This window comes from Dermochelys coriacea, chromosome 23, assembly GCF_009764565.3.
Source record: "Dermochelys coriacea isolate rDerCor1 chromosome 23, rDerCor1.pri.v4, whole genome shotgun sequence".
Taxonomy (NCBI): Eukaryota; Metazoa; Chordata; order Testudines; family Dermochelyidae; genus Dermochelys; species Dermochelys coriacea.
Window position 1 is genome coordinate 11,189,652 of NC_050090.1, and position 25,323 is coordinate 11,214,974.

A 25,323-nucleotide genomic window follows, 5' to 3' on the forward strand; every position below is an offset into this window, starting at 1 on the left:
AAAACTGAAACAAAAAAATCATTCAGCACTTCTGCCATTTACACATTTTCTGTTATACAGAGTTAGACACAGTGCTGTGTGATGCTGTGTGCCCCATAATGAATGGGGTTAGTTACAGACACCCCAGAGCCACAGTCCCAGCCCCAATGCATGAACGAGCAGCTTGTATAGGAGCAGTGCTGGTGGTTAGTGATTTTCACCAACACACAGGATCCCTAGGATTTGCAAAGCATCTAACCTTGATGGAAGATGTGGGTGTGGATCCCAATATAGCTCTGACATTCTCAACCCTTTTGTCAAAGGGTAATTCCTTTTCTGTGTTACTAACAGCCCTTTGCAGCATCAAAGCTACACACTCCACCTGTATCTAGGGGATGGTCATGTATATGATTGGGGCTCAGATCTGGGTGAGCAAAAAAGCGTGGAAACCTGAGCCTGAGTCTGGTCACTTGCTCATCTCCACATTCTCAGAAATGGCCCAGAAGAGCCTGCACTGCAGCAGTCATCTATAGAAAGTGGCTGCCCCCCTTCTCCTGCATCAGAATAATGTGATTGGCATTGGATTGTCAAAGGCCAGGTGACACCTGTCTGTCTGTCCAGACGTGAGAGCAGAGAGCTCACAGTGCTTCTGCGGGACTGAGGTGACTCAGATTTTGGCCCAAACTGTTCACTCAGCCCTGCCCTGCAGTGTCACTGCTTCTATATCTGCTCAGCGCCATGTGAGGCTGGGAGCCTCTGCCCAGGGGCTCTAATGGGGGTAAATGTTCTTACCAAGCTTCTTACGCAGCTCCTGGCATGCTGGGGAGAGAAGAAAATGAGACCATCATGAGTTGTTGTTCTAAGCAGAATGATTTGGGGTTATTCCAAACTCTGGGTACATCTACACTGCAGCTGGGAGGGTGGTACCAGTTTGGGCAGGCAGACAGGCTCTGCTCAAGCTAGTGCGCTAAAAGTAGCCGGTAGCCAGGGATAGCACATTCAGTGGCCTGGGCTAGCTACTCAAGTACAAACCCACTCAGACCATCTGAGTACATAGTCGGGCAGCTACCCTGAGCCTCTGCCCCGCTACTCCAGCCACACTGCTGTTGTTAGCACACAAGCTCAATCTAACATGTGTCTGGCTACCCCAGCTGGGAAGCTCCTCTCAGCTTCAGTGTAGAGGTACCCAATTAGCAAGGGGTCTCAGAACTGACAGGACATGTCAGACAAAACTATTGTTAATGAAGAACAGACACAGTCCCAGATCAGCCCTTAAGCAGAGTCCACAAATTGCACGAGGGGCAGCACCTCCAGCTGTTGGCATTACCAGGAATGAGGGCATGGAGCATCACACCAAAACACTTGTCACCTAGAGAGAGGCCTGCACTGCTGCAGCCTGTCACCCGGTCTCACACCTCCAATTTCTGTGCCGTGCCCAATCCCTTTGTGGTGCTCATTTGCAAAAGTGGGTAACTCTAGGGTTAGTGGTTGGCAGGAGCTTAGCTGGGGAAGGGTCCGTGGGACTGTGAGGTGCTGTCATCATCATGAATAGGTCGGAATATGAACAAGAGGCTACTAGGCAGCTTCCAACACCACTTTCTACAAGCCATTACCCTCTGATTCCACTGAGGGTTATCAAAAGAAACTACAGCATTTGCTCAAGAAACTCCCTGAAAAAGCACAAGAACAAATCCGCACAGACACATCCCTGGAACCCTGACCTGGGGTATTCTATCTGCTACCCAAGATCCATAAACCTGGAAATCCTGGACGCCCCATCAATTCAGGCATTGGCACCCTGACAGCAGGATTGTCTGGCTATGTAGACTCCCTCCTCAGGCCCTACACTACCGGCACTCCCAGCTATCTTCGAGACACCACTGTCTTCCTGAGGAAACTACAATCCATCGGTGATCTTCCTAAAAACACCATCCTAGCCACTATGGATGTAGAAGCCCTCTACACCGACATTCCACACAAAGATGGACTACAAGCCATCAGGAACAGTATCCCCGATAATGTCACGGCTAACCTGGTGGCTGAACTTTGTGACTTTGTCCTCACCCATAACTATTTCACATTTGGGGACAATGTATACCTTCAAATCAGCGGCACTGTGATGGGTACCTGCATGGCCCCACAGTATGCCAACATTTTTATGGCTGACTTAGAACAACACTTCCTCAGCTTTTGTCCCCTAATGCCCCTACTCTACTTGTGCTACATTGATGACATCTTCATCATCTGGACCTATGGAAAAGAAGCCCTTGAGGAATTCCACCATGATTTCAATAATTTCCATCCCACCATCAACCTCAGCCTGGACCAGTCCACACAAGAGATCCACTTCCTGGACACTACAGTGCTAATACGCGATGGTCACATAAACACCACCCTATATCGGAAACCTACTGACCGCTATTCCTACCTACATGCCTCTAGCTTTCATCCAGATCACACCACACGATCCATTGTCTACAGCCTAGCTCTACGATATAACCGCATTTGCTCCAACCCCTCAGACAGAGACAAACACCTACAAGATCTCCATCATGCATTCTTACAACTACAATACCCACCTGCTGAAGTGAAGAAACAGATTGACAGAGCCAAAAGAGTAGAGACTGTCCAGTTTGACCAATGTACATGGCAGAGGGGCATTGCTGGCACATGATGGCATATATCACATTGGTAGATGCGCAGGTGAACGAGCCTCTGATAGTGTGGCTGATGTGATTAGGCCCTATGATGGTGTCCCCTGAATAGATATGTGGACAGAGTTGGCAACGGGCAACAGAGCTGGGGCTGGAGGAGGAAGCCCAGGGCTGGGATAGCAGAGGGCTGCAGGCAGTGGCACCCCCTGCACAGCTCAGTTCCAGGTTCCCTACCAGTGTCTTGGCATGTATGGTGTGTGTGAGGGCGGGCGGGGTGGGTGGGTAACAGGGCTGGACAGCGCTGTGGAGCACAGGTCTGGATAACAGAAAGGCAGTGGGTGGGGATTGAGGGGCAATGTCAGAGCTGGGTGCAAGTGGGGAACCCAGCATTGGGATAGCAGCCATTTTGCAGGTCACAACTGAGATGTAACCACAGATCTCCATGGAGGAAGTTTGCCCAGCCCCTGATTCAGGGCTTGTCTACACAGCCTTGTAGTTCGGCCTATGAGGGTGTGATTTGCAGCATGCGCAAAAGTGGTGCCCTCACGCTGTCCTGTGTAGATGCGGCCGTTGTGCACTGAACAGTACCTAGTTCACTCTAACACAGTCCTCTTCAAATAGAACTACATAAATGAACACTAGGAACCTTTTGATTCACGCCCACAGCAACTACATGGGTTGTTACACTTTGGTCTCTGATCTTCTGGTAGCCTGACCTTGCCTGGCTGCTGGCTTCTGATCCCTGTTCTGACCACTAGGCCTGACTGCCCATGTCCTGGTTCTGACAGTCTGCATGGACAACGTAGGCTACAGAGTGGACCTCATGCTGGGAGAATAGATCCAGCTATTCAACTGCAACCTTCTGGAGCTCCAGACATGCTTGAGGTGGCCACCTGCCCTCAGGGAGCCAACAAAGCCCTGCAGACCCAGGTCGTCCGGCTGACCTCGGAGAACCAGCTATTGCAGGAGCCAGTAAGACAGCTGCATGTGAAAAATGCCGCAGTCCAGACATGGCCCACGGAGCCCTGTTCTCTGATTCATCTGCCTGAATAGTTTGACGGTAACTGCCACCGATTTCAGGGATTTACCAAAGTCACCTTCAGTTCATGATGCGTCCTGAGTCCTACCCTAGTGATCTTGTAATGGTGAGCCTGGATATCAGCCTGCTGTCAGGGGAAGCATGAGACTGGGCCTCCCCTTCCTGGAGGGCGACAGGCTGGTGCTGTTGGACTGAAGGGCAAAAGTCTTAAACAAACTGCACCTCCCGTGGGCCCTATTTTTCTCAAGATTTGATTTCCCAGATCGTCCCAGAAGCAATAACGGCCAGGCCAACGCCCTGTCCCATAACGTTCTCAGCACAGCTCCTCACCAGGATATACTCGCATTGATACGCTCTGCCTCCGCCTCAGGAATTCCACTTGAGAAACAAGCCATTGTCAACAAACAACTGCAAAACTACCAGGAAGGGATGAGGCACAGGAAGGAACCTATTTGTGTTCCCCCAGGCTAAGCAGTAGTTGTGGTCCTGCAACTGTGCCATGATTTTTCTCTAGTGGAACACTTGGGGAACTGTAAGACCCAATGGTTAATATCCCGTCCCTTTTGGTGGCTCCAGATGCACCCCAAAATACAGTCATTCATTGCCTCCTGTGATTTTTGTGCCTATGACAAGATGACATACACACCTACTGTCTCCTCCAACCCTTGCAGCTCCAGTCTCAACTCTGGGTGGCTAGCACTGTAGATATTATTGTAGAAATTCATAGCAATATTGACAGTAGTGGATACTTTACCAAAATGGCCCTCTTGGTCCAGCACAGGCGTATCCTAAGCTGCAGGGATGGCCCAACTATGTATAAACCATGCAGTCCGCCTCCACGACCTTCCAGAATGCAACACCTCTGATCAGGGGCCTCAGTTCATGGCCCAGTTCTGATGAGAGGCACTTTACCTGATGGCGTTCCACATGTGTCTTTTCTCCATTTACCCTCCCAAGTCCAGTGTGCAAAAGGAAAGGACCAACCAGATTATCGAACAGTAGCTGTGATGTTATGCCAGCCACCACCAGTCCTCGCTTCTGCCTTCTGCAGAGTTTCCACATAACAACACAGACCATGCATTTGTGGATCAAAGAACATTTTCCACTAACTAAGGATACCACTCCTGATTCCACCTGCAATTCATAGAATCATAGAATATCAGGGTTGGAAGGGACCTCAGGAGGTCATCTAGTCCAACCCCCTGCTCAAAGCAGCACCAATCCCCAACTAAATCATCCCAGCCAGGGCTTTGTCAAGCCTGACCTTAAAAACCTCTAAGGAAGAAGATTCCACCACCTCCCTAGGTAACGCATTCCAGAGCTTCACCACCCTCCTCGTGAAAAAGTTTTTCCTAATATACAACCTAAACCTCCCCCACTGCAACTTGAGAGCATTACTCCTCATTCTGTCATCTGCTACCTCTGAGAAGAGCCTAGCTCTATCCTCTCTGGAACCCCCTTTCAGGTAGTTGAAAGCAGCTATCAAATCCCCCCTCATTCTTCTCTTCCACAGACTAAACAATCCCAGTTCTCTCAGCCTCTCCTCATAAGTCATGTGTTCCAGTCCCCTAATCATTTTTGTTGCCATCCGCTAGACATTTTCCAATTTTTCCACATCCTTCTTGTAGTGTGGGGCCCAAAACTGGACACAGGACTCCAGATGAGGCCTCACCAATGTCGAATAGAGGGGAACGATCACGTCCCTCGATCTGCTGGTAATGCCCCTACTTATACAGCCCAAAATGCCATTGGCCTTCTTGGCAACAAGGGCACACTGTTGACTCATATCCAGCTTCTCGTCCACTGTAACCCCTAGGTCTTTTTCTGCAGAACTGCTGCCGAGCCATTTGGTCCCTAGTCTGTAGCGGTGCATGGGATTCTTCCGTCCTAAGTGTAGGACTCTGCACTTGTCCTTGTTGAACCTTGAACCTCATCAGATTTCTTTTGGCCCAATCCTCTAATTTGTCTAGGGCCCTCTATATCCTATCCCTACCCTCCAGCGTATCTACCTCTCCTCCCAGTTTAGTGTCATCTGCGAACTTGCTGATCCACACCATCCTCCAGATCATTAATGAATTAATGTCACCCCGCTCCAGCCCAAAAAGGGTTAAAGGCCAGCCCTTGGAGAGGGCTGGGGCTGAGAGCCAATAAGAAAAGGCTGGGAGGCAGCCAATCAGGGCCAGGCTGGGCCCTATAAAAGAGCTGCAGCCCCAGAAGGCAAAGAGTCTCTCTCCACCTGTGGAGAGAGAAGGACTTAGCTGCTTGGGAATAAGGTACATTAGACAGAGCAGTGCTGGGAAGGGCAAGAGGAGCTGGGAAGCTCCAGCCTGGCAACTCCCCAGGCTGAGACCTTGATAAAGGCCTATGCAGGTACTGGGGCTGGGAGGTGCAGCCTGGGAATAGGTAGAGGCAGCTGGTCCAACCCCCTTAACAATGATGAGTGGCCATTACAGAGTGCAGTCTGCCCCTTGAGACCGGGGGCTAGATGATGACTGGCAGTAGCCACTGAGGCAAGGTGGGCGTAAAGGGGTGGGGGTTCCCTTCGGAGGGGAGACCCAGAGTGTGGGGGTACTGCTGGGGGCAGAACCCAGAAGTAAATGGGCACCAGGGTCTGTGAGGGACATGGGGGCCTGAGGCAGGTGAGCCACCAGCCATCAGGAGGTGCTCTGAGTGCTGGGAAAGAGCTAATTCCCAGGACAACCAGCAGGAGGCGCTGCGTCGGTGAGTCCGTAATCTACTACATTAATGAACAACAGACAAAGGTCCCTGTGACGCAGCAGGGAACGGGGAGTGTTGACTTGGGAATGTGGCAGGGGAGTTTCACTCAGGATAAGATACCTGAGAGCCTGTAACCTGAGCCAGGAAGGGGCTGGGGGAGGTAACACCTCTGCCCAGGAAATTGGACAAAGGCTGCAGGAGAGAGCCTGCTGGAGGGGTTTGTTTTCAGTTTTGGGCTGGTTGTGGAATGCAGGGAACCCCAAGGCTGGGGTCTAAGCTCCCTGCTCCGCAGAAGGACTTGACTGAGGGGTCCTGGTTGTACCCAGAAGCTCTGTTTTAGACTGTGTTCCTATTGTCCAATAAACCTTCTGTTTTACTAGCTGGCTGAGAGTCACAGTGATTCCCAGGAAGAGGGGCGCAGGGCCTGGACTCCCTGATACTCCGTGACAGTCCCAGATCAGCCTTTAAACAAATTGCCCCTGGGGCAGCACCGCCAGCTGATGTAATTGTTGGGAATGAGGGGATGGAGTGTCATACCCGAACAAGTATTATGGAGAGAGAGGCCTGCACTCCTGTAGTCTGTCACCCAGCCTCAGATCTCCTATTTCTGTGCCAGGCAATCCCTTTGTGGTGCTGATTTGCAAAAGTGGGTAGCTCTAGAGTTCGTGGTTGGCAGGAGCTTAGCTGGGGAAGGGTCCATGGGGCTGTGTGGCCCTGGATTTACTGTCCATCCCTAGAGCAGCGGAGTCAGGTCCTGTCTCGGCTCCTAGTGCAACAAGGTGAATGGTGAGGCCCATCAGAATGTACCTCACAGAGCCCATATAGAGGATGGTAGTTTTTGGAGACTATTCGTTCCAGGCCCAGGCCTAGACTAGGAGGGAGGAAAACGGGGCAGGACTGCAGAGTTGAGGGCTGGAATAGCAGGGAAGCGGTGGGTGGGGACTTAGAGAAGCCAACAGAGCTGTGGCTGGGGAAGGAAGCCTAGGGCGGGGATAGCTGGGGGTTGCAGGCAGTGGTGGTATTTGTCCATTGGGGACCCCCTACACAGCTCAGTTCCAGGGCCCCTACCAGGGACCTGGCAAGTGTGGTGTGTGCGAGCTCACGCTGTGCAGAGGACACCATGCAGAACCCTGGGTAGCACTCAGTAAAACGGAGCAGCTGACGCCTGGTTGACCAGCTGTGGCTTTCAGGGGGTCCCTCGCTGCCTCAGGTTCCTGCAAGATGTACAATTCCAGGGAACCCCAACACCACCACTAGCTCCACTGTGTGTGGTGACGTTAGAACGTGAAAGCACAGACACATGTTTACTAGGGATTATCCAAGTACCTGATTCCAGTTCCTTGTTCTTCTTCTCCTTAGATGCTAAAATGGGGAAGAGAAAAGAGTTAGACACAGAGACGTGCTGCGTGATGCTGTGTGCCCCATAATGACTGAGTTACCCAGCCCCAGGACAGGAGCCAGCAGCTTTGATAGGAGCAGAGCTGGCAGTTAGTGATACGCACCAACATGCAGGAGCCCTGGGATCTGCAAAGCATCTAACCTTGATGGAAGACGTGGGTCTGGATCCCAATACAGCTGAGACATTCTCAACCAATTCTGTCTAAGGAGAATTCCTTTTCTGTGTTACTAATGGTCCTTTGGAGCATCAAAGCTACGTACTCCAGGTGTAACTAGGGGATTGACATGCAGATGATTGGGGCTCACATCTGGGATCTGGCCTTGCGAACAAAGCATGGAAAGGTGAACCATGTTCTGGACAATGGCCCAGAAGATCCTGCACTGCAGCTGTCATCTATACAGAGCAGCTGGCCCCCTTCTGCTGCATCAGAACAATGTGATTGGCATTGGATTGTCAAAGGCCAAGTGACACCTGTCTATCCAGGCAAAAGAGCAGGTGACCCTGTGTCTGCTGCAGAGAGCTCGCAGTGCTGTGGTGGGACTGGGGTGACTCTAATGTGACTGTTTTCAGCCAGAGCTGTTTACTTAGCCCTGATCTGCAGTGTCGATGCATCTGGATCTGCTCAGCACTGTGTGTGGCTGGAGGATCTATTGCGGAGGTGGATGAACTTACCAATTGTCTCACGCAGCTTGCCACGCTCTGGGGAGAGAAGAAAAGGAGACCTTCATGGCTTCAGTGTGGGGCATTCTGAGCACAGTCCCATGGGGCTCTTTCAAATTTGGGTACATCTACACTGCAGCTGGGAAGGTGCTTCCCAGTTCGGGCTGGCAGAGACATGTTAGTTCTGCTCAAGCCAGTGTACTAAAGTAGCATGGTGGCATGTGCAGTAGCTTGGGCTAGCCGCTCAAGTACACACCTGTTCAGATTTGCTGGGTGCGTAGTTGGGCAGCTACCATGAGCCGCTGCCCCTGCTACTCCCAGCTACATGGCTATTACTGGCATTGCCTGACGGGACTGACCCCCTCATCCCCCATCCAGTGACCAGTTCCCAGAATGCGAAGCTCAGCTGCGACAGAGGATTCCATTGGGAATCTGGGATCTGATTGGTGGAACTTTGGGAGTCCTGATTGGTTCTCTGCTTCTATTTAAACCAAACACAGGACCAGGAAGCTGCCTGTGCAACTGGGTTTCCCCTGCTTAGTGCTGCCTCCCCTGTGCTACCTGCTCCTGCTGCCTGACTCTGATCTCCAGGTAACATGAGCTGCTGTCTCCTGACATCTGACTCTCCATCTGCCCTTCAGCACCGTCTTGGACTCTGATCTCTTGGTAGCCTGACCTGGCCAGCTTATGGCTTCCAACCCCTATTCTCACCACTAGGCTTGACCACCCATGGTCCAGTTGTGACCGTCTGCACAGACCACGTAGGCCACATGAGTGGGCCTGGTGCTGGAAGAATGGATCCAGCTACCCAACTGCTGCCCTCTGGAGCACAAGACACGCTTGAGTGGGCCGCCCGCCTTAGGCAGACACCAAGCCCTCCAGGCCTGGGCTGCCCAGCTGACCTTGGAGGACCAGCTATTGCAGGAGCCAGTAAGACAGCTGCGGATGCAAAATGCTCCACTCCAGACATGACCCACGGAGCCCTGTTCTCTAATACATCTACCTGAACGGTTAGACGGTAACTGCCAGCGATACCGGGGGTTTATAACCAATGTCGCCTTCTGTTCATGATGCGTCCTCAGTCCTACCCTACTGATCGTACTAAGGTGAGGGTGGTTATCAGCCTGGTATCTGGGGAGGCCTGAGACTGGGTCTCTTCTTTCTGGAGGGCAACATCCCGGTGCTATCGAACTGGGAAGTCTTCCTCCAAGCCACGTCACTTTTATTGGATGATTTGCACCAAGTTAGAACAGCTCAGGCTGTCTTAGGAAAGATCCCACAGGGGCAGGGCACCACACCCTTCTCTGGAGCTCATTTCCACCACCTTCCTGCCAATACAGGTTGGTATGAGGTATTCACTGATCCTACCTATGAGTCATCATGAAAGGCAAAAGCCTTAAACCAGCTGCATCTCCCTTGGGCCCTATTTTTCTCAAGATTTGATTTCATCATCACATATTGCCCTAGAACCAAAACGAGCTAGGCCAACACCCTGGGCGTAACATTCTCAGCACAGCTCCTCACCAGGATATATAGCATTGAGATGCTCTGCCTCTTCCTTGGTAATTCCAGCTGACTAACTAGTCATTGTCAACAAATAACAGCACAACTCCCAGAAAGGTGTCAGGTACAGGAGGGAACCTTTCTGTGTTCCTCCAGGCCCAGCATCAGTTGTGGTCTGCCATGATTTTTCTCTAGTGAAACACTTGGGGAACTGTAAGACCCAAGGGTTAATATCCCGTCCCTTTTGGTGGCCCCGAATGCAACCCATAATGCAGTCATTCATTGCCTCCTGTGATATTTGTGCCTATGCCAAGATGACACACAAACAGCGGTCTCCTCCATCCCTTGGACATCCTGTCTCAACCTTGGGAAGCTATCGCTGTGAACTTTATTGTAGAATTACCAAAGTCCAACATATTCATGGCAATACTGACAGTTTCCTAAAATGGCCCCATTTGTCTCCTGCACGGGCGTACCCTCCGCTGAAGGGATTGCCCAACTATATATATATAAATCATGCAGTCTGCCTCCACGACTTTCCAGAAGCCATCATCTCTGATCAGGGGCCTCAGTCCATGGCCTGGTTCTGGTGCCCTTTGCCTGATAGGGGTCCACACGTGTCTTCACTCCGCATTCTCTCCAACATCCAGTGGCCAAAAAAAAGGACCAACCAGAACCTCAAACAGTAGCCTGTGATGTTACGTCAGCCACCACCAGGGTGATTGGTCCTCGCTTCTCCCTTCTGCAGAGTTTGCATATGTCAAGGTTCCTTCCCCACTCTGAACTCTAGGGTACAGATGTGGGGACCTGCATGAAAACAACCTAAGCTGGTAAAAGTAAGCTTAGGAGAAAGTTTGTCCCTTGGGGAAGTTATTTTACCTTTTGCCCTTGGACTTCCACTGCCACCACCAAACGTCTGGGTTTATTTTTGAGAAAGCGTTGTTTGGAAACGTCTTTCCCCCCAAAATCCTCACCAAAACCTTGCCCCCCTCCCGCCTCCCCCGCCTGGGGAAGGCTTAATAAAAATCCTCACCAATTTGCATAGGTGACCACAGACCCAAACCCTTGGATCTTAAGAACAATGAAAAAATATTCAATTTCTTACAAGAAGAATTTTAATATAAGAAAAGGTAAAAAGAATCACCTCTGTAAAATCAGGATGGTAAATACCTTACAGGGTAATTAGATTCAAAACATAGAGAATCCCTCTAGGCAAAACCTTAAGTTACAAGAAAGACACAAAGACAAGAATATTCATTCTATTCAGCACAGTCTAATTTCTCAGCCATTTAAAGAAATCATAATCTAACGCATCTCTAGCTAGATTATTTACTAAATTCTAAGATTCCATTCCTGTTCTGTCCCAGACAAAAGCATCACACAGACAGACCCTTTGTTTCTCCCTCCCTCCAGCTTTGAAAGTATCTTGTCTCCTCATTGGTCATTGTGGTCAGCTGCCAGCGAGGTTATCCAAGCTTCTTAACCCTTTACAGGTGAAAGGATTTTTCCTCTGGCCAGGAGGGATTTTAAAGGTGTTTACCCTTCCCTTTATATTTATGACAGCATATAACAATATAGACCATTCATCCATGAATCAAAGACCATTTTCCACCAATTAAGGATACCACCCCTGATTCCATCTGCAATTACCAATGTCTTCTCCCATCCCAGCCATCTCGGAACCTAGTACAGTGGATTCATCAGGCCCATGAGCGAGGAAACCTCTTGAATAGGCACTTGGAATACGGTGTGCAGTTCTGGTCTCCCATGTTTAAGAAGGATGAATTCAAACGGGAAGAGGTATAGAGAAGGGCTACTAGGATGATCCGAGGAATGGAAAACCTGTCTTATGAAGGGAGACTCAAAGAGCTTGGCTTGTTTAGCCTGACCAAAAGAAGGTTGAGGGGAGAGATGATTGCTCTCTATAAATATATCAGAGGGATAAATATCGGAGAGGGAGAGGAATTATTTAAGCTCAGTTCCAATGTGGACACAAGAACAAATGGATATAAACTGGCCATCGGGAAGTTTAGACGTGAAATTAGAGGAAGGTTTCTAACCATCAGAGGAGTGAAGTTCTGGAATAGCCTTCCAAGGGAAGCAGTGGGGGCAAAAGACCAATCTGGCTTCAAGATTAAACTCGATAAGTTTATGGAGGAGATGGTATGATGGGATATCATGAATTTGGCAATTAATTAATCTTTAAATATTCATGGTAAATAGCCCCAATGGCCTGTGATGGGATGTTAGATGGGGTGGGATCTGAGTTACTACAGAGAATTCTATCCTGGGTATCTGGCTGGTGCATCTTGCCCATATGCTCAGGGTTCAGCTGATTGCCATATTTGGGGTCAGGAAGGAATTTTCTTCCAGGGCACATTGGAAGAAGCCCTGGGGTTTATTGCCTTCCTCTGTAGCATGGGGCACGGGTCACTTGCTGGAAGATTCTGTGCACCTTGAAGTCTTTAAACCATGATTTGAGGACTTCAATAGCTCAGACATAGGTGAGAGGTTTATTGCAGGAGTGGGTGGGTGAGATTCTGTGGCCTGCATTGTGCAGGAGGTCAGACTAGATGATCATAATGGTCCCTTCTGACCTTAATAGCTATGAATCTATAAGTGCAGACTATAAGTGCTATGCAGACCATCCTCAACAGCAAGGCCTCACCTACTCAGTGGGACAAAAGGTATGGCTCCCCATGGAGCATCTCCATACAGACAGACCCTCTCACAAGCTGGACTTTTTGTTCCTTGGCCCCTTTAGGATCCAGTAACAGGTAAACTCATTCATTTTTGAACATCAACTAGCGCTCTCCCAGGAGTTTCACCCAGTGTGTCATGTCTCACTTTTGAAACCCTGCCTGGAAGACCCTTGATGATTACATGTTCTGTTCATTCCCTCTGGGGCACCTGGCACTGGCCACTGTTAAAAGACAGGTTTCCGATGAAGTGAGCTGTAGCTCACGAAAGCTTATGCTCTAATAAATTTGTTAGTCTCTAAGGTGCCACAAGTACTCCTTTTCTTTTTGTTAAAAGACAGGATACCGAGCTAGATGGACCTTTGGCCTGACTCAGTAGGGCCATTCTTATGTTCTTATGTTGTTCTTTTGGCAGGCTTTGGTATCTTATCTGGGAGGGATACAGCCCCCATCACAATAGAGATCTGGTGGAAAATATACCCACCCCTGCAGTAGTATGAGCATTGCATAATAATCACCCCCCAAAAGCCCAGTCAAGTGTTGCCCGGAGGGCCTCATGTGGCAAAGAACTGATGCCAGAGAGATGTCCTGGAACCTGGTCCACAGGCTCTTATGAGCCAGTAAGCGCCAGCCCACCCCCCACTGACTTGGGGAACTGTAAGGCTCAACGGTTAATATCCCGTCCCTTTTGGTGGCTCCAGATGCACCCCAAAATACAGTCATTCATTGCCTCCTGTGATTTTTGTGCCTATGACAAGATGACATACACACCTACTGTCTCCTCCAACACTTGCAGATCCCGTCTCAACTCTGGGTGGCTACCACTGTAGATATTATTGTAGAAATCTATAGCAATATTGACAGTAGTGGATACTTTACCAAAATGGCCCTCTTGGTCCAGCACAGGGGTATCCTAAGCTGCAGGGATGGCCCAACTATGTATAAACCATGCAGTCCGCCTCCACGACCTTCCAGAACGCATCACCTCTGATCAGGGGCCTCATTTCATGGCCCAGTTCTGATGCAAGGCCCTTTGCCTGATGGCGTATCACATGTGTCTTTTCTCCATTTACCCTCCCAAGTCCAGTGTGCAAAAGGAAAGGACCAACCAGATCATCGAACAGTAGCTGTGATGTTATGCCAGCCACCACCAGTCCTCACTTCTGCCTTCTGCAGAGTTTCCACATAACAACACAGACCATGCATCTGTGGATCAAAGATCATTTTCCACTAACTAAGGATACCACTCCTGATTCCACCTGCAATTCATAGAATCATAGAATATCAGGGTTGGAAGGGACCTCAGGAGGTCATCTAGTCCAACCCCCTGCTCAAAGCAGCACCAACCCCAACTAAATCATCCCAGCCAGGGCTTTGTCAAGCCTGACCTTAAAAACCTCTAAGGAAGGAGATTCCACCACCTCCCTAGGTAACGCATTCCAGAGCTTCACCACCCTCCTAGTGAAAAAGTTTTTCCTAATATACAACCTAAACCTCCCCCACTGCAACTTGAGACCATTACTCCTCATTCTGTCATCTGCTACCACTGAGAAGAGCTTAACTCTATCCTCTCTGGAACCCCCTTTCAGGTAGTTGAAAGCAGCTATAAAATCCCCCCTCATTCTTCTCTTCCGCAGACCAATTCCAGTTCTCTCAGCCTCTCCTCATAAGTCATGTGTTCCAGTCCCCTAATCATTTTTGTTGCCCTCCGCTGGACTCTCTCCAATTTTTCCACATCCTTTTTGTAGTGTGGGGCCCAAAACTGGACACAGGACTCCAGATGAGGCCTCACCAATGTCAAATAGAGGGGAACGATCCCGTCCCTCGATCTGCTGGCAATGCCCCTACTTATACAGTCCAAAATGCCATTGGCCTTCTTGGCAACAACGGCACACTGTTGACTCATATCCAGCTTCTCGTCCACTGTAACCCCTAGGTCTTTTTCTGCAGAACTGCTGCCGAGCCATTTGGTCCCTAGTCTGTAGCGATGCATGGGATTCTTCCATCCTAAGTGTAGGACTCCTCACTTATCCTTGTTGAACCTTGAACCTCATCAGATTTCTTTTGGCCCAATCCTCTAATTTGTCTAGGGCCCTCTGTATCCTATCCCTACCCTCCAGTGTGTCTACCTCTCCTCCCAGTTTAGTGTCATCTGCAAACTTGCTGAGAGTGCAATCCACACCATCCTCCAGATCATTAATGAATTAATGTCACCCCGCTCCAGCCCTAAAAGAGTTAAAGGCCAGCCCTTGGAGAGGGCTGGGGCTGAGAGCCAATAAGAAAAGGCTGGGAGGCAGCCAATCAGGGCCAGGCTGGGCCCTATAAAAGAGCTGCAGCCCCAGAAGGCAAAGAGTCTCTCTCCACCTGTGGAGGGAGAAGGACTTAGCTGCTTGGGAATAAGGTACATTAGACAGAGCAGTGCTGGGAAGGGCAAGAGGAGCTGGGAAGCTCCAGCCTGGCAACTCCCCAGGCTGAGACCTTGATAAAGGCCTATGCAGGTACTGGGGCTGGGAGGTGCAGCCTGCGAATAGGTAGAGGCAGCTGGTCCAACCCCCTTAACAATGATGAGTGGCCATTACAGAGTGCAGTCTGCCCCTTGAGACCAGGGGCTAGATGATGACTGGCAGTAGCCACTGAGGCAAGGTGGGTGTAGAGGGGTGGCTTTCAGGGGGTCCCTCACTGCCTCGGGGTTCCCTGGAATTGTACAGCTTGCAGGAACCTAACACCACCACTAGCTCCACTGTGTGTGGTGATTTTCCTATCACGTTAGAACGTGAAAGCACAGACACATGTTTACTAGGGATTATCCAAGTACCTGATTCCAGTTCCTTGTTCTTCTTCTCCTTAGATGCTAAAATGGGGAAGAGAAAAGAGTTAGACACAGAGATGTGCTGCGTGATGCTGTGTGCCCCATAATGACTGAGTTACCCAGCCCCAGGGTAGGAGCCAGCAGCTTTGATAGGAGCAGAGCTGGCAGTTAGTGATACGCACCAACATGCAGGAGCCCTGGGATCTGCAAAGCATCTAACCTTGATGGAAGACGTGGGTCTGGATCCCGATACAGCTCAGACATTCTCAACCTTTCTGTCTAAGAAGAATTCCTTTTCTGTGTTTCTAATAGTCCTTTGGAGCATCAAAGCTACGTACTCCAGGTGTAACTAGGGGATGGACGTGCAGATGATTGGGGCTCACATCTGGGATCTGGCCTTGCCAATAAAGCATGGAAAGGTGAGCCATGTTCTGGAAAAAGGCCCAGAAGATCCTGCACTGCAGCTGTCATCTATACAGAGCAGCTGGCCCCCTTCTGCTGCATCAGAACAAAGTGATTGGCATTGGATTGCCAAAGGCCAAGTGACACCTGTCTGTCTATCCATCCAGGCATGAGAGCAGGTGACCCTGTGTCTGCTGCAGAGCGCTCACAGTGCTGTGGTGGGACTGGGGTGACTCTAATGTGGCTGCTTTCATCCAGAACTGTTCACTCAGCCTGCCCTGCGGTGTCGATGCATCTGGATCTGCTCAGCACTGTGTGTGGCTGGAGGATCTATTGCGGAGGTGGATGAACTTACCAATTGTCTCATGCAGCTTGCCACGTTCTGGGGAGAGAAGAAAAGGAGACCATCATGGCTTCAGCGTGGGGCATTCTGAGCACAGTCCCATGGGGCTCTTCCAAATTTGGGTACATCTACACTGCAGCTGGGAAGGTGCTTCCCAGTTCGGGCTGGCAGAGACATGTTAGTTCTGCTCAAGCCTGTGTGCTAAAGTAGCATGGTGGCATGTGCAGTAGCGTGGGCTAGCCGCTCAAGTACACACCTGTTCAGATCTGCTGGGTGCGTAATTGGGCAGCTACCATGAGCCACTGCTCCTGCTACTCCCAGCTACACGGCTATTACTGGCATTGTCTGATGGGACTGACCCCCTCATCCCCCATCCAGTGACCAGTGAACAGTCCCCAGAATGCGAAGCTCAGCTGCGACAGAGGATTCCAGTCCTGGGATCTGATTGGTGGAACTTCGGGAGTCCTGATTGGTTCCCTGCTTCTATTTAAACCAAACACAGGACCAGGAAGCTGCCTGTGCAACTGGGTTTCCCCTGCTTAGTGCTGCCTCCCCTGTGCTACCTGCTCCTGCTGCCTGACTCTGATCTCCAGGTAACATGAGCTGCTGCCTCCTGACACCTGACTCTCCGTCTGCCTTTCAGCACCGTCTTGGACTCTGATCTCTTGGTAGCCTGACCTGGCCAGCTTATGGCTTCCAACTCCTATTCTCACCACTAGGCATGACCAACCATGGTCCATCTGTGACCGTCTACACAGACCATGTAGGCCACATGAGTGGGCCTGGTGCTGGAAGAATGGATCCAGCTACCCAACTGCTGCCCTCTGGAGCACAAGACTCGCTTGAGTGGCCCGTCCACCATCAGACAGACACCAAGCCCTGCAAACCTGGGCTGCCCAGCTGACCTTGGAGGGCCAGCTATTGCAGGAGCCCGTAAGACAGCTGTGGATGCAAAATGCCCCACTCCAGACATGACCCAAGGAGCCCTGTTCTCTGATACATCTACCTGAACGGTTAGATGGTAATTTCCACCAAATGCATCCGATGAAGTGAGCTGTAGCTCACGAAAGCTTATGCTCTAATAAATTTGTTAGTCTCTAAGGTGCCACAAGTACTCCTTTTCTTTCTGCCAGTGATACCGGGGGTTTATAACCAATGTCGCCTTCTGTTCATGATGTGTCCTCAGTCCTACCCTACTGATCATGCAAAGGTGAGGCTGGTTATCAGCCTGGTATCTGGGGAACCCTGAGACTGGGTCTCCCCTTTCTTGAGGGCAACATTCCGGTGCTATCGAACTGGGAAGTCTTCCTCCAAGCCACGTCACTTCTATTGGATGATCTGCACCAAGTTTGAACAGCTCAGGTTGTCCTAGGAAAGATCCCACAGGGGCAAGGCAGCACACCCTTCTCTGGAGCCCATTTTCACCACCTTCCTGCCGATACATGTTGGTATGAGGTATTCACTGATCCTACCTGTGAGTCCCCATGAAAGACAATAGCCTTAAACCAGCTACACCTCTCTTGGGTTCTATTTTTCTCAAGATTTGATTTCATCATCACATATTGCCCTAGAACCAAAACCAGCCAGGCCAACACCCTGGGCGTAACATTCTCAGCACAGCTCCTCACCAGAATATATTCGCATTGAGACGCTCTGCCTCTGCCTCGGGAATTCCACCTGACGAACTAGTCATTGTCAACAAATAACAGCACAACTCCCAGAAAGGTGTCAGGTACAGGAGGGAACTTTTCTGTGTTCCTCCAGGCCCAGCAACAGTTGTGGTCTGCCATGATTTTTCTCTAGTGCAACACTTGGGGAACTTTAAGACCCAACGGTTAATATCCCGTCCCTTTTGGTGGCCTTGAATGCATCCCATAATGCAGTCATTCATTGCCTCCTGTGATATTTGTGCCTATGCCAAGATGACACACACACAGTGGTCTCCTCCATCCCTTGGACATCCTGTCTCAACCTTGGGCAGCTATCGCTGTGAACTTTATTGTAGAATTACCAAAGTCCAACATATTCATGGCAATACTGACAGTTTCCTAAAATGGCCCCATTTGTCTCCTGCACGGGCGTACCCTCCGCTGAAGGGATTGCCCAACTATATATATAAATCATGCAGTCTGCCTCCACGACTTTCCAGAAGCCATCATCTCTGATCAGGGGCCTCAGTCCATGGCCTGGTTCTGGTGCCCTTTGCCTGATAGGGGTCCACACGTGTCTTCACTCCGCATTCTCTCCAACATCCAGTGGCCAAAAAAAAGGACCAACCAGAACCTCAAACAGTAGCCTGTGATGTTACGTCAGCCACCACCAGGGTGATTGGTCCTCGCTTCTCCCTTCTGCAGAGTTTGCATATGTCAAGGTTCCTTCCCCACTCTGAACTCTAGGGTACAGATGTGGGGACCTGCATGAAAACAACCTAAGCTGGTAAAAGTAAGCTTAGGAGAAAGTTTGTCCCTTGGGGAAGTTATTTTACCTTTTGCCCTTGGACTTCCACTGCCACCACCAAACGTCTGGGTTTATTTTTGAGAAAGCGTTGTTTGGAAACGTCTTTCCCCCCAAAATCCTCACCAAAACCTTGCCCCCTCCCGCCTCCCCCGCCTGGGGAAGGCTTAATAAAAATCCTCACCAATTTGCATAGGTGACCACAGACCCAAACCCTTGGATCTTAAGAACAATGAAAAAATATTCAATTTCTTACAAGAAGAATTTTAATATAAGAAAAGGTAAAAAGAATCACCTCTGTAAAATCAGGATGGTAAATACCTTACAGGGTAATTAGATTCAAAACATAGAGAATCCCTCTAGGCAAAACCTTAAGTTACAAGAAAGACACAAAGACAAGAATATTCATTCTATTCAGCACAGTCTAATTTCTCAGCCATTTAAAGAAATCATAATCTAACGCATCTCTAGCTAGATTATTTACTAAATTCTAAGATTCCATTCCTGTTCTGTCCCAGACAAAAGCATCACACAGACAGACCCTTTGTTTCTCCCTCCCTCCAGCTTTGAAAGTATCTTGTCTCCTCATTGGTCATTGTGGTCAGCTGCCAGCGAGGTTATCCAAGCTTCTTAACCCTTTACAGGTGAAAGGATTTTTCCTCTGGCCAGGAGGGATTTTAAAGGTGTTTACCCTTCCCTTTATATTTATGACAGCATATAACAATATAGACCATTCATCCATGAATCAAAGACCATTTTCCACCAATTAAGGATACCACCCCTGATTCCATCTGCAATTACCAATGTCTTCTCCCATCCCAGCCATCTCGGAACCTAGTACAGTGGATTCATCAGGCCCATGAGCGAGGAAACATCTTGAATAGGCACTTGGAATACGGTGTGCAGTTCTGGTCTCCCATGTTTAAGAAGGATGAATTCAAACGGGAAGAGGTATAGAGAAGGGCTACTAGGATGATCCGAGGAATGGAAAACCTGTCTTATGAAGGGAGACTCAAAGAGCTTGGCTTGTTTAACCTGACCAAAAGAAGGTTGAGGGGAGAGATGATTGCTCTCTATAAATATATCAGAGGGATAAATATCGGAGAGGGAGAGGAATTATTTAAGCTCAGTTCCAATGTGGACACAAGAACAAATGGATATAAACTGGCCATCGGGAAGTTTAGACGTGAAATTAGAGGAAGGTTTCTAACCATCAGAGGAGTGAAGTTCTGGAATAGCCTTCCAAGGGAAGCAGTGGGGGCAAAAGACCAATCTGGCTTCAAGATTAAACTCGATAAGTTTATGGAGGAGATGGTATGATGGGATATCATGAATTTGGCAATTAATTAATCTTTAAATATTCATGGTAAATAGCCCCAATGGCCTGTGATGGGATGTTAGATGGGGTGGGATCTGAGTTACTACAGAGAATTCTATCCTGGGTATCTGGCTGGTGCATCTTGCCCATATGCTCAGGGTTCAGCTGATTGCCATATTTGGGGTCAGGAAGGAATTTTCTTCCAGGGCACATTGGAAGAAGCCCTGGGGTTTATTGCCTTCCTCTGTAGCATGGGGCACGGGTCACTTGCTGGAAGATTCTGTGCACCTTGAAGTCTTTAAACCATGATTTGAGGACTTCAATAGCTCAGACATAGGTGAGAGGTTTATTGCAGGAGTGGGTGGGTGAGATTCTGTGGCCTGCATTGTGCAGGAGGTCAGACTAGATGATCATAATGGTCCCTTCTGACCTTAATAGCTATGAATCTATAAGTGCAGACTATAAGTGCTATGCAGACCATCCTCAACAGCAAGGCCTCACCTACTCAGTGGGACAAAAGGTATGGCTCCCCATGGAGCATCTCCATACAGACAGACCCTCTCACAAGCTGGACTTTTTGTTCCTTGGCCCCTTTAGGATCCAGTAACAGGTAAACTCATTCATTTTTGAACATCAACTAGCGCTCTCCCAGGAGTTTCACCCAGTGTGTCATGTCTCACTTTTGAAACCCTGCCTGGAAGACCCTTGATGATTACATGTTCTGTTCATTCCCTCTGGGGCACCTGGCACTGGCCACTGTTAAAAGACAGGTTTCCGATGAAGTGAGCTGTAGCTCACGAAAGCTTATGCTCTAATAAATTTGTTAGTCTCTAAGGTGCCACAAGTACTCCTTTTCTTTTTGTTAAAAGACAGGATACCGAGCTAGATGGACCTTTGGCCTGACTCAGTAGGGCCATTCTTATGTTCTTATGTTGTTCTTTTGGCAGGCTTTGGTATCTTATCTGGGAGGGATACAGCCCCCATCACAATAGAGATCTGGTGGAAAATATACCCACCCCTGCAGTAGTATGAGCATTGCATAATAATCACCCCCCAAAAGCCCAGTCAAGTGTTGCCCGGAGGGCCTCATGTGGCAAAGAACTGATGCCAGAGAGATGTCCTGGAACCTGGTCCACAGGCTCTTATGAGCCAGTAAGCGCCAGCCCACCCCCCACTGACTTGGGGAACTGTAAGGCTCAACGGTTAATATCCCGTCCCTTTTGGTGGCTCCAGATGCACCCCAAAATACAGTCATTCATTGCCTCCTGTGATTTTTGTGCCTATGACAAGATGACATACACACCTACTGTCTCCTCCAACACTTGCAGATCCCGTCTCAACTCTGGGTGGCTACCACTGTAGATATTATTGTAGAAATCTATAGCAATATTGACAGTAGTGGATACTTTACCAAAATGGCCCTCTTGGTCCAGCACAGGGGTATCCTAAGCTGCAGGGATGGCCCAACTATGTATAAACCATGCAGTCCGCCTCCACGACCTTCCAGAACGCATCACCTCTGATCAGGGGCCTCATTTCATGGCCCAGTTCTGATGCAAGGCCCTTTGCCTGATGGCGTATCACATGTGTCTTTTCTCCATTTACCCTCCCAAGTCCAGTGTGCAAAAGGAAAGGACCAACCAGATCATCGAACAGTAGCTGTGATGTTATGCCAGCCACCACCAGTCCTCACTTCTGCCTTCTGCAGAGTTTCCACATAACAACACAGACCATGCATCTGTGGATCAAAGATCATTTTCCACTAACTAAGGATACCACTCCTGATTCCACCTGCAATTCATAGAATCATAGAATATCAGGGTTGGAAGGGACCTCAGGAGGTCATCTAGTCCAACCCCCTGCTCAAAGCAGCACCAACCCCAACTAAATCATCCCAGCCAGGGCTTTGTCAAGCCTGACCTTAAAAACCTCTAAGGAAGGAGATTCCACCACCTCCCTAGGTAACGCATTCCAGAGCTTCACCACCCTCCTAGTGAAAAAGTTTTTCCTAATATACAACCTAAACCTCCCCCACTGCAACTTGAGACCATTACTCCTCATTCTGTCATCTGCTACCACTGAGAAGAGCTTAACTCTATCCTCTCTGGAACCCCCTTTCAGGTAGTTGAAAGCAGCTATAAAATCCCCCCTCATTCTTCTCTTCCGCAGACCAATTCCAGTTCTCTCAGCCTCTCCTCATAAGTCATGTGTTCCAGTCCCCTAATCATTTTTGTTGCCCTCCGCTGGACTCTCTCCAATTTTTCCACATCCTTTTTGTAGTGTGGGGCCCAAAACTGGACACAGGACTCCAGATGAGGCCTCACCAATGTCAAATAGAGGGGAACGATCCCGTCCCTCGATCTGCTGGCAATGCCCCTACTTATACAGTCCAAAATGCCATTGGCCTTCTTGGCAACAACGGCACACTGTTGACTCATATCCAGCTTCTCGTCCACTGTAACCCCTAGGTCTTTTTCTGCAGAACTGCTGCCGAGCCATTTGGTCCCTAGTCTGTAGCGATGCATGGGATTCTTCCATCCTAAGTGTAGGACTCCTCACTTATCCTTGTTGAACCTTGAACCTCATCAGATTTCTTTTGGCCCAATCCTCTAATTTGTCTAGGGCCCTCTGTATCCTATCCCTACCCTCCAGTGTGTCTACCTCTCCTCCCAGTTTAGTGTCATCTGCAAACTTGCTGAGAGTGCAATCCACACCATCCTCCAGATCATTAATGAATTAATGTCACCCCGCTCCAGCCCTAAAAGAGTTAAAGGCCAGCCCTTGGAGAGGGCTGGGGCTGAGAGCCAATAAGAAAAGGCTGGGAGGCAGCCAATCAGGGCCAGGCTGGGCCCTATAAAAGAGCTGCAGCCCCAGAAGGCAAAGAGTCTCTCTCCACCTGTGGAGGGAGAAGGACTTAGCTGCTTGGGAATAAGGTACATTAGACAGAGCAGTGCTGGGAAGGGCAAGAGGAGCTGGGAAGCTCCAGCCTGGCAACTCCCCAGGCTGAGACCTTGATAAAGGCCTATGCAGGTACTGGGGCTGGGAGGTGCAGCCTGCGAATAGGTAGAGGCAGCTGGTCCAACCCCCTTAACAATGATGAGTGGCCATTACAGAGTGCAGTCTGCCCCTTGAGACCAGGGGCTAGATGATGACTGGCAGTAGCCACTGAGGCAAGGTGGGTGTAGAGGGGTGGCTTTCAGGGGGTCCCTCACTGCCTCGGGGTTCCCTGGAATTGTACAGCTTGCAGGAACCTAACACCACCACTAGCTCCACTGTGTGTGGTGATTTTCCTATCACGTTAGAACGTGAAAGCACAGACACATGTTTACTAGGGATTATCCAAGTACCTGATTCCAGTTCCTTGTTCTTCTTCTCCTTAGATGCTAAAATGGGGAAGAGAAAAGAGTTAGACACAGAGATGTGCTGCGTGATGCTGTGTGCCCCATAATGACTGAGTTACCCAGCCCCAGGGTAGGAGCCAGCAGCTTTGATAGGAGCAGAGCTGGCAGTTAGTGATACGCACCAACATGCAGGAGCCCTGGGATCTGCAAAGCATCTAACCTTGATGGAAGACGTGGGTCTGGATCCCGATACAGCTCAGACATTCTCAACCTTTCTGTCTAAGAAGAATTCCTTTTCTGTGTTTCTAATAGTCCTTTGGAGCATCAAAGCTACGTACTCCAGGTGTAACTAGGGGATGGACGTGCAGATGATTGGGGCTCACATCTGGGATCTGGCCTTGCCAATAAAGCATGGAAAGGTGAGCCATGTTCTGGAAAAAGGCCCAGAAGATCCTGCACTGCAGCTGTCATCTATACAGAGCAGCTGGCCCCCTTCTGCTGCATCAGAACAAAGTGATTGGCATTGGATTGCCAAAGGCCAAGTGACACCTGTCTGTCTATCCATCCAGGCATGAGAGCAGGTGACCCTGTGTCTGCTGCAGAGCGCTCACAGTGCTGTGGTGGGACTGGGGTGACTCTAATGTGGCTGCTTTCATCCAGAACTGTTCACTCAGCCTGCCCTGCGGTGTCGATGCATCTGGATCTGCTCAGCACTGTGTGTGGCTGGAGGATCTATTGCGGAGGTGGATGAACTTACCAATTGTCTCATGCAGCTTGCCACGTTCTGGGGAGAGAAGAAAAGGAGACCATCATGGCTTCAGCGTGGGGCATTCTGAGCACAGTCCCATGGGGCTCTTCCAAATTTGGGTACATCTACACTGCAGCTGGGAAGGTGCTTCCCAGTTCGGGCTGGCAGAGACATGTTAGTTCTGCTCAAGCCTGTGTGCTAAAGTAGCATGGTGGCATGTGCAGTAGCGTGGGCTAGCCGCTCAAGTACACACCTGTTCAGATCTGCTGGGTGCGTAATTGGGCAGCTACCATGAGCCACTGCTCCTGCTACTCCCAGCTACACGGCTATTACTGGCATTGTCTGATGGGACTGACCCCCTCATCCCCCATCCAGTGACCAGTGAACAGTCCCCAGAATGCGAAGCTCAGCTGCGACAGAGGATTCCAGTCCTGGGATCTGATTGGTGGAACTTCGGGAGTCCTGATTGGTTCCCTGCTTCTATTTAAACCAAACACAGGACCAGGAAGCTGCCTGTGCAACTGGGTTTCCCCTGCTTAGTGCTGCCTCCCCTGTGCTACCTGCTCCTGCTGCCTGACTCTGATCTCCAGGTAACATGAGCTGCTGCCTCCTGACACCTGACTCTCCGTCTGCCTTTCAGCACCGTCTTGGACTCTGATCTCTTGGTAGCCTGACCTGGCCAGCTTATGGCTTCCAACTCCTATTCTCACCACTAGGCATGACCAACCATGGTCCATCTGTGACCGTCTACACAGACCATGTAGGCCACATGAGTGGGCCTGGTGCTGGAAGAATGGATCCAGCTACCCAACTGCTGCCCTCTGGAGCACAAGACTCGCTTGAGTGGCCCGTCCACCATCAGACAGACACCAAGCCCTGCAAACCTGGGCTGCCCAGCTGACCTTGGAGGGCCAGCTATTGCAGGAGCCCGTAAGACAGCTGTGGATGCAAAATGCCCCACTCCAGACATGACCCAAGGAGCCCTGTTCTCTGATACATCTACCTGAACGGTTAGATGGTAATTTCCACCAAATGCATCCGATGAAGTGAGCTGTAGCTCACGAAAGCTTATGCTCTAATAAATTTGTTAGTCTCTAAGGTGCCACAAGTACTCCTTTTCTTTCTGCCAGTGATACCGGGGGTTTATAACCAATGTCGCCTTCTGTTCATGATGTGTCCTCAGTCCTACCCTACTGATCATGCAAAGGTGAGGCTGGTTATCAGCCTGGTATCTGGGGAACCCTGAGACTGGGTCTC

General features: G+C 49.8%; 1 protein-coding gene and 1 long non-coding RNA gene across 2 annotated transcripts in view; both read right to left on the bottom strand.

The window, feature by feature from the left end:
* Window positions 1–7,716: 7,716 nt before the first annotated feature.
* On the bottom strand, window positions 7,717–15,503 carry LOC122457258. The gene is made up of 3 exons (XR_006276734.1): window positions 15,467–15,503; window positions 8,462–8,488; window positions 7,717–7,752 (listed from the first exon to the last, which is right to left on the bottom strand). It is a non-coding gene; the product is annotated as an uncharacterized LOC122457258 (long non-coding RNA).
* A 664-nt stretch (window positions 15,504–16,167) lies between these two features.
* The window catches only part of LOC119847438 (butyrophilin subfamily 3 member A2-like), a 52,606-nt gene continuing 43,450 nt past the window's right edge, over window positions 16,168–25,323 (bottom strand). The window contains exons 12-14 of the mRNA XM_043501680.1: window positions 24,076–24,102; window positions 23,325–23,360; window positions 16,168–16,244 (exon numbers count right to left, since the gene is read on the bottom strand). Of these exons, the coding sequence (XP_043357615.1) occupies window positions 16,168–16,244; window positions 23,325–23,360; window positions 24,076–24,102 (140 nt within the window). The remainder of the gene's footprint in view (window positions 16,245–23,324; window positions 23,361–24,075; window positions 24,103–25,323) is intronic.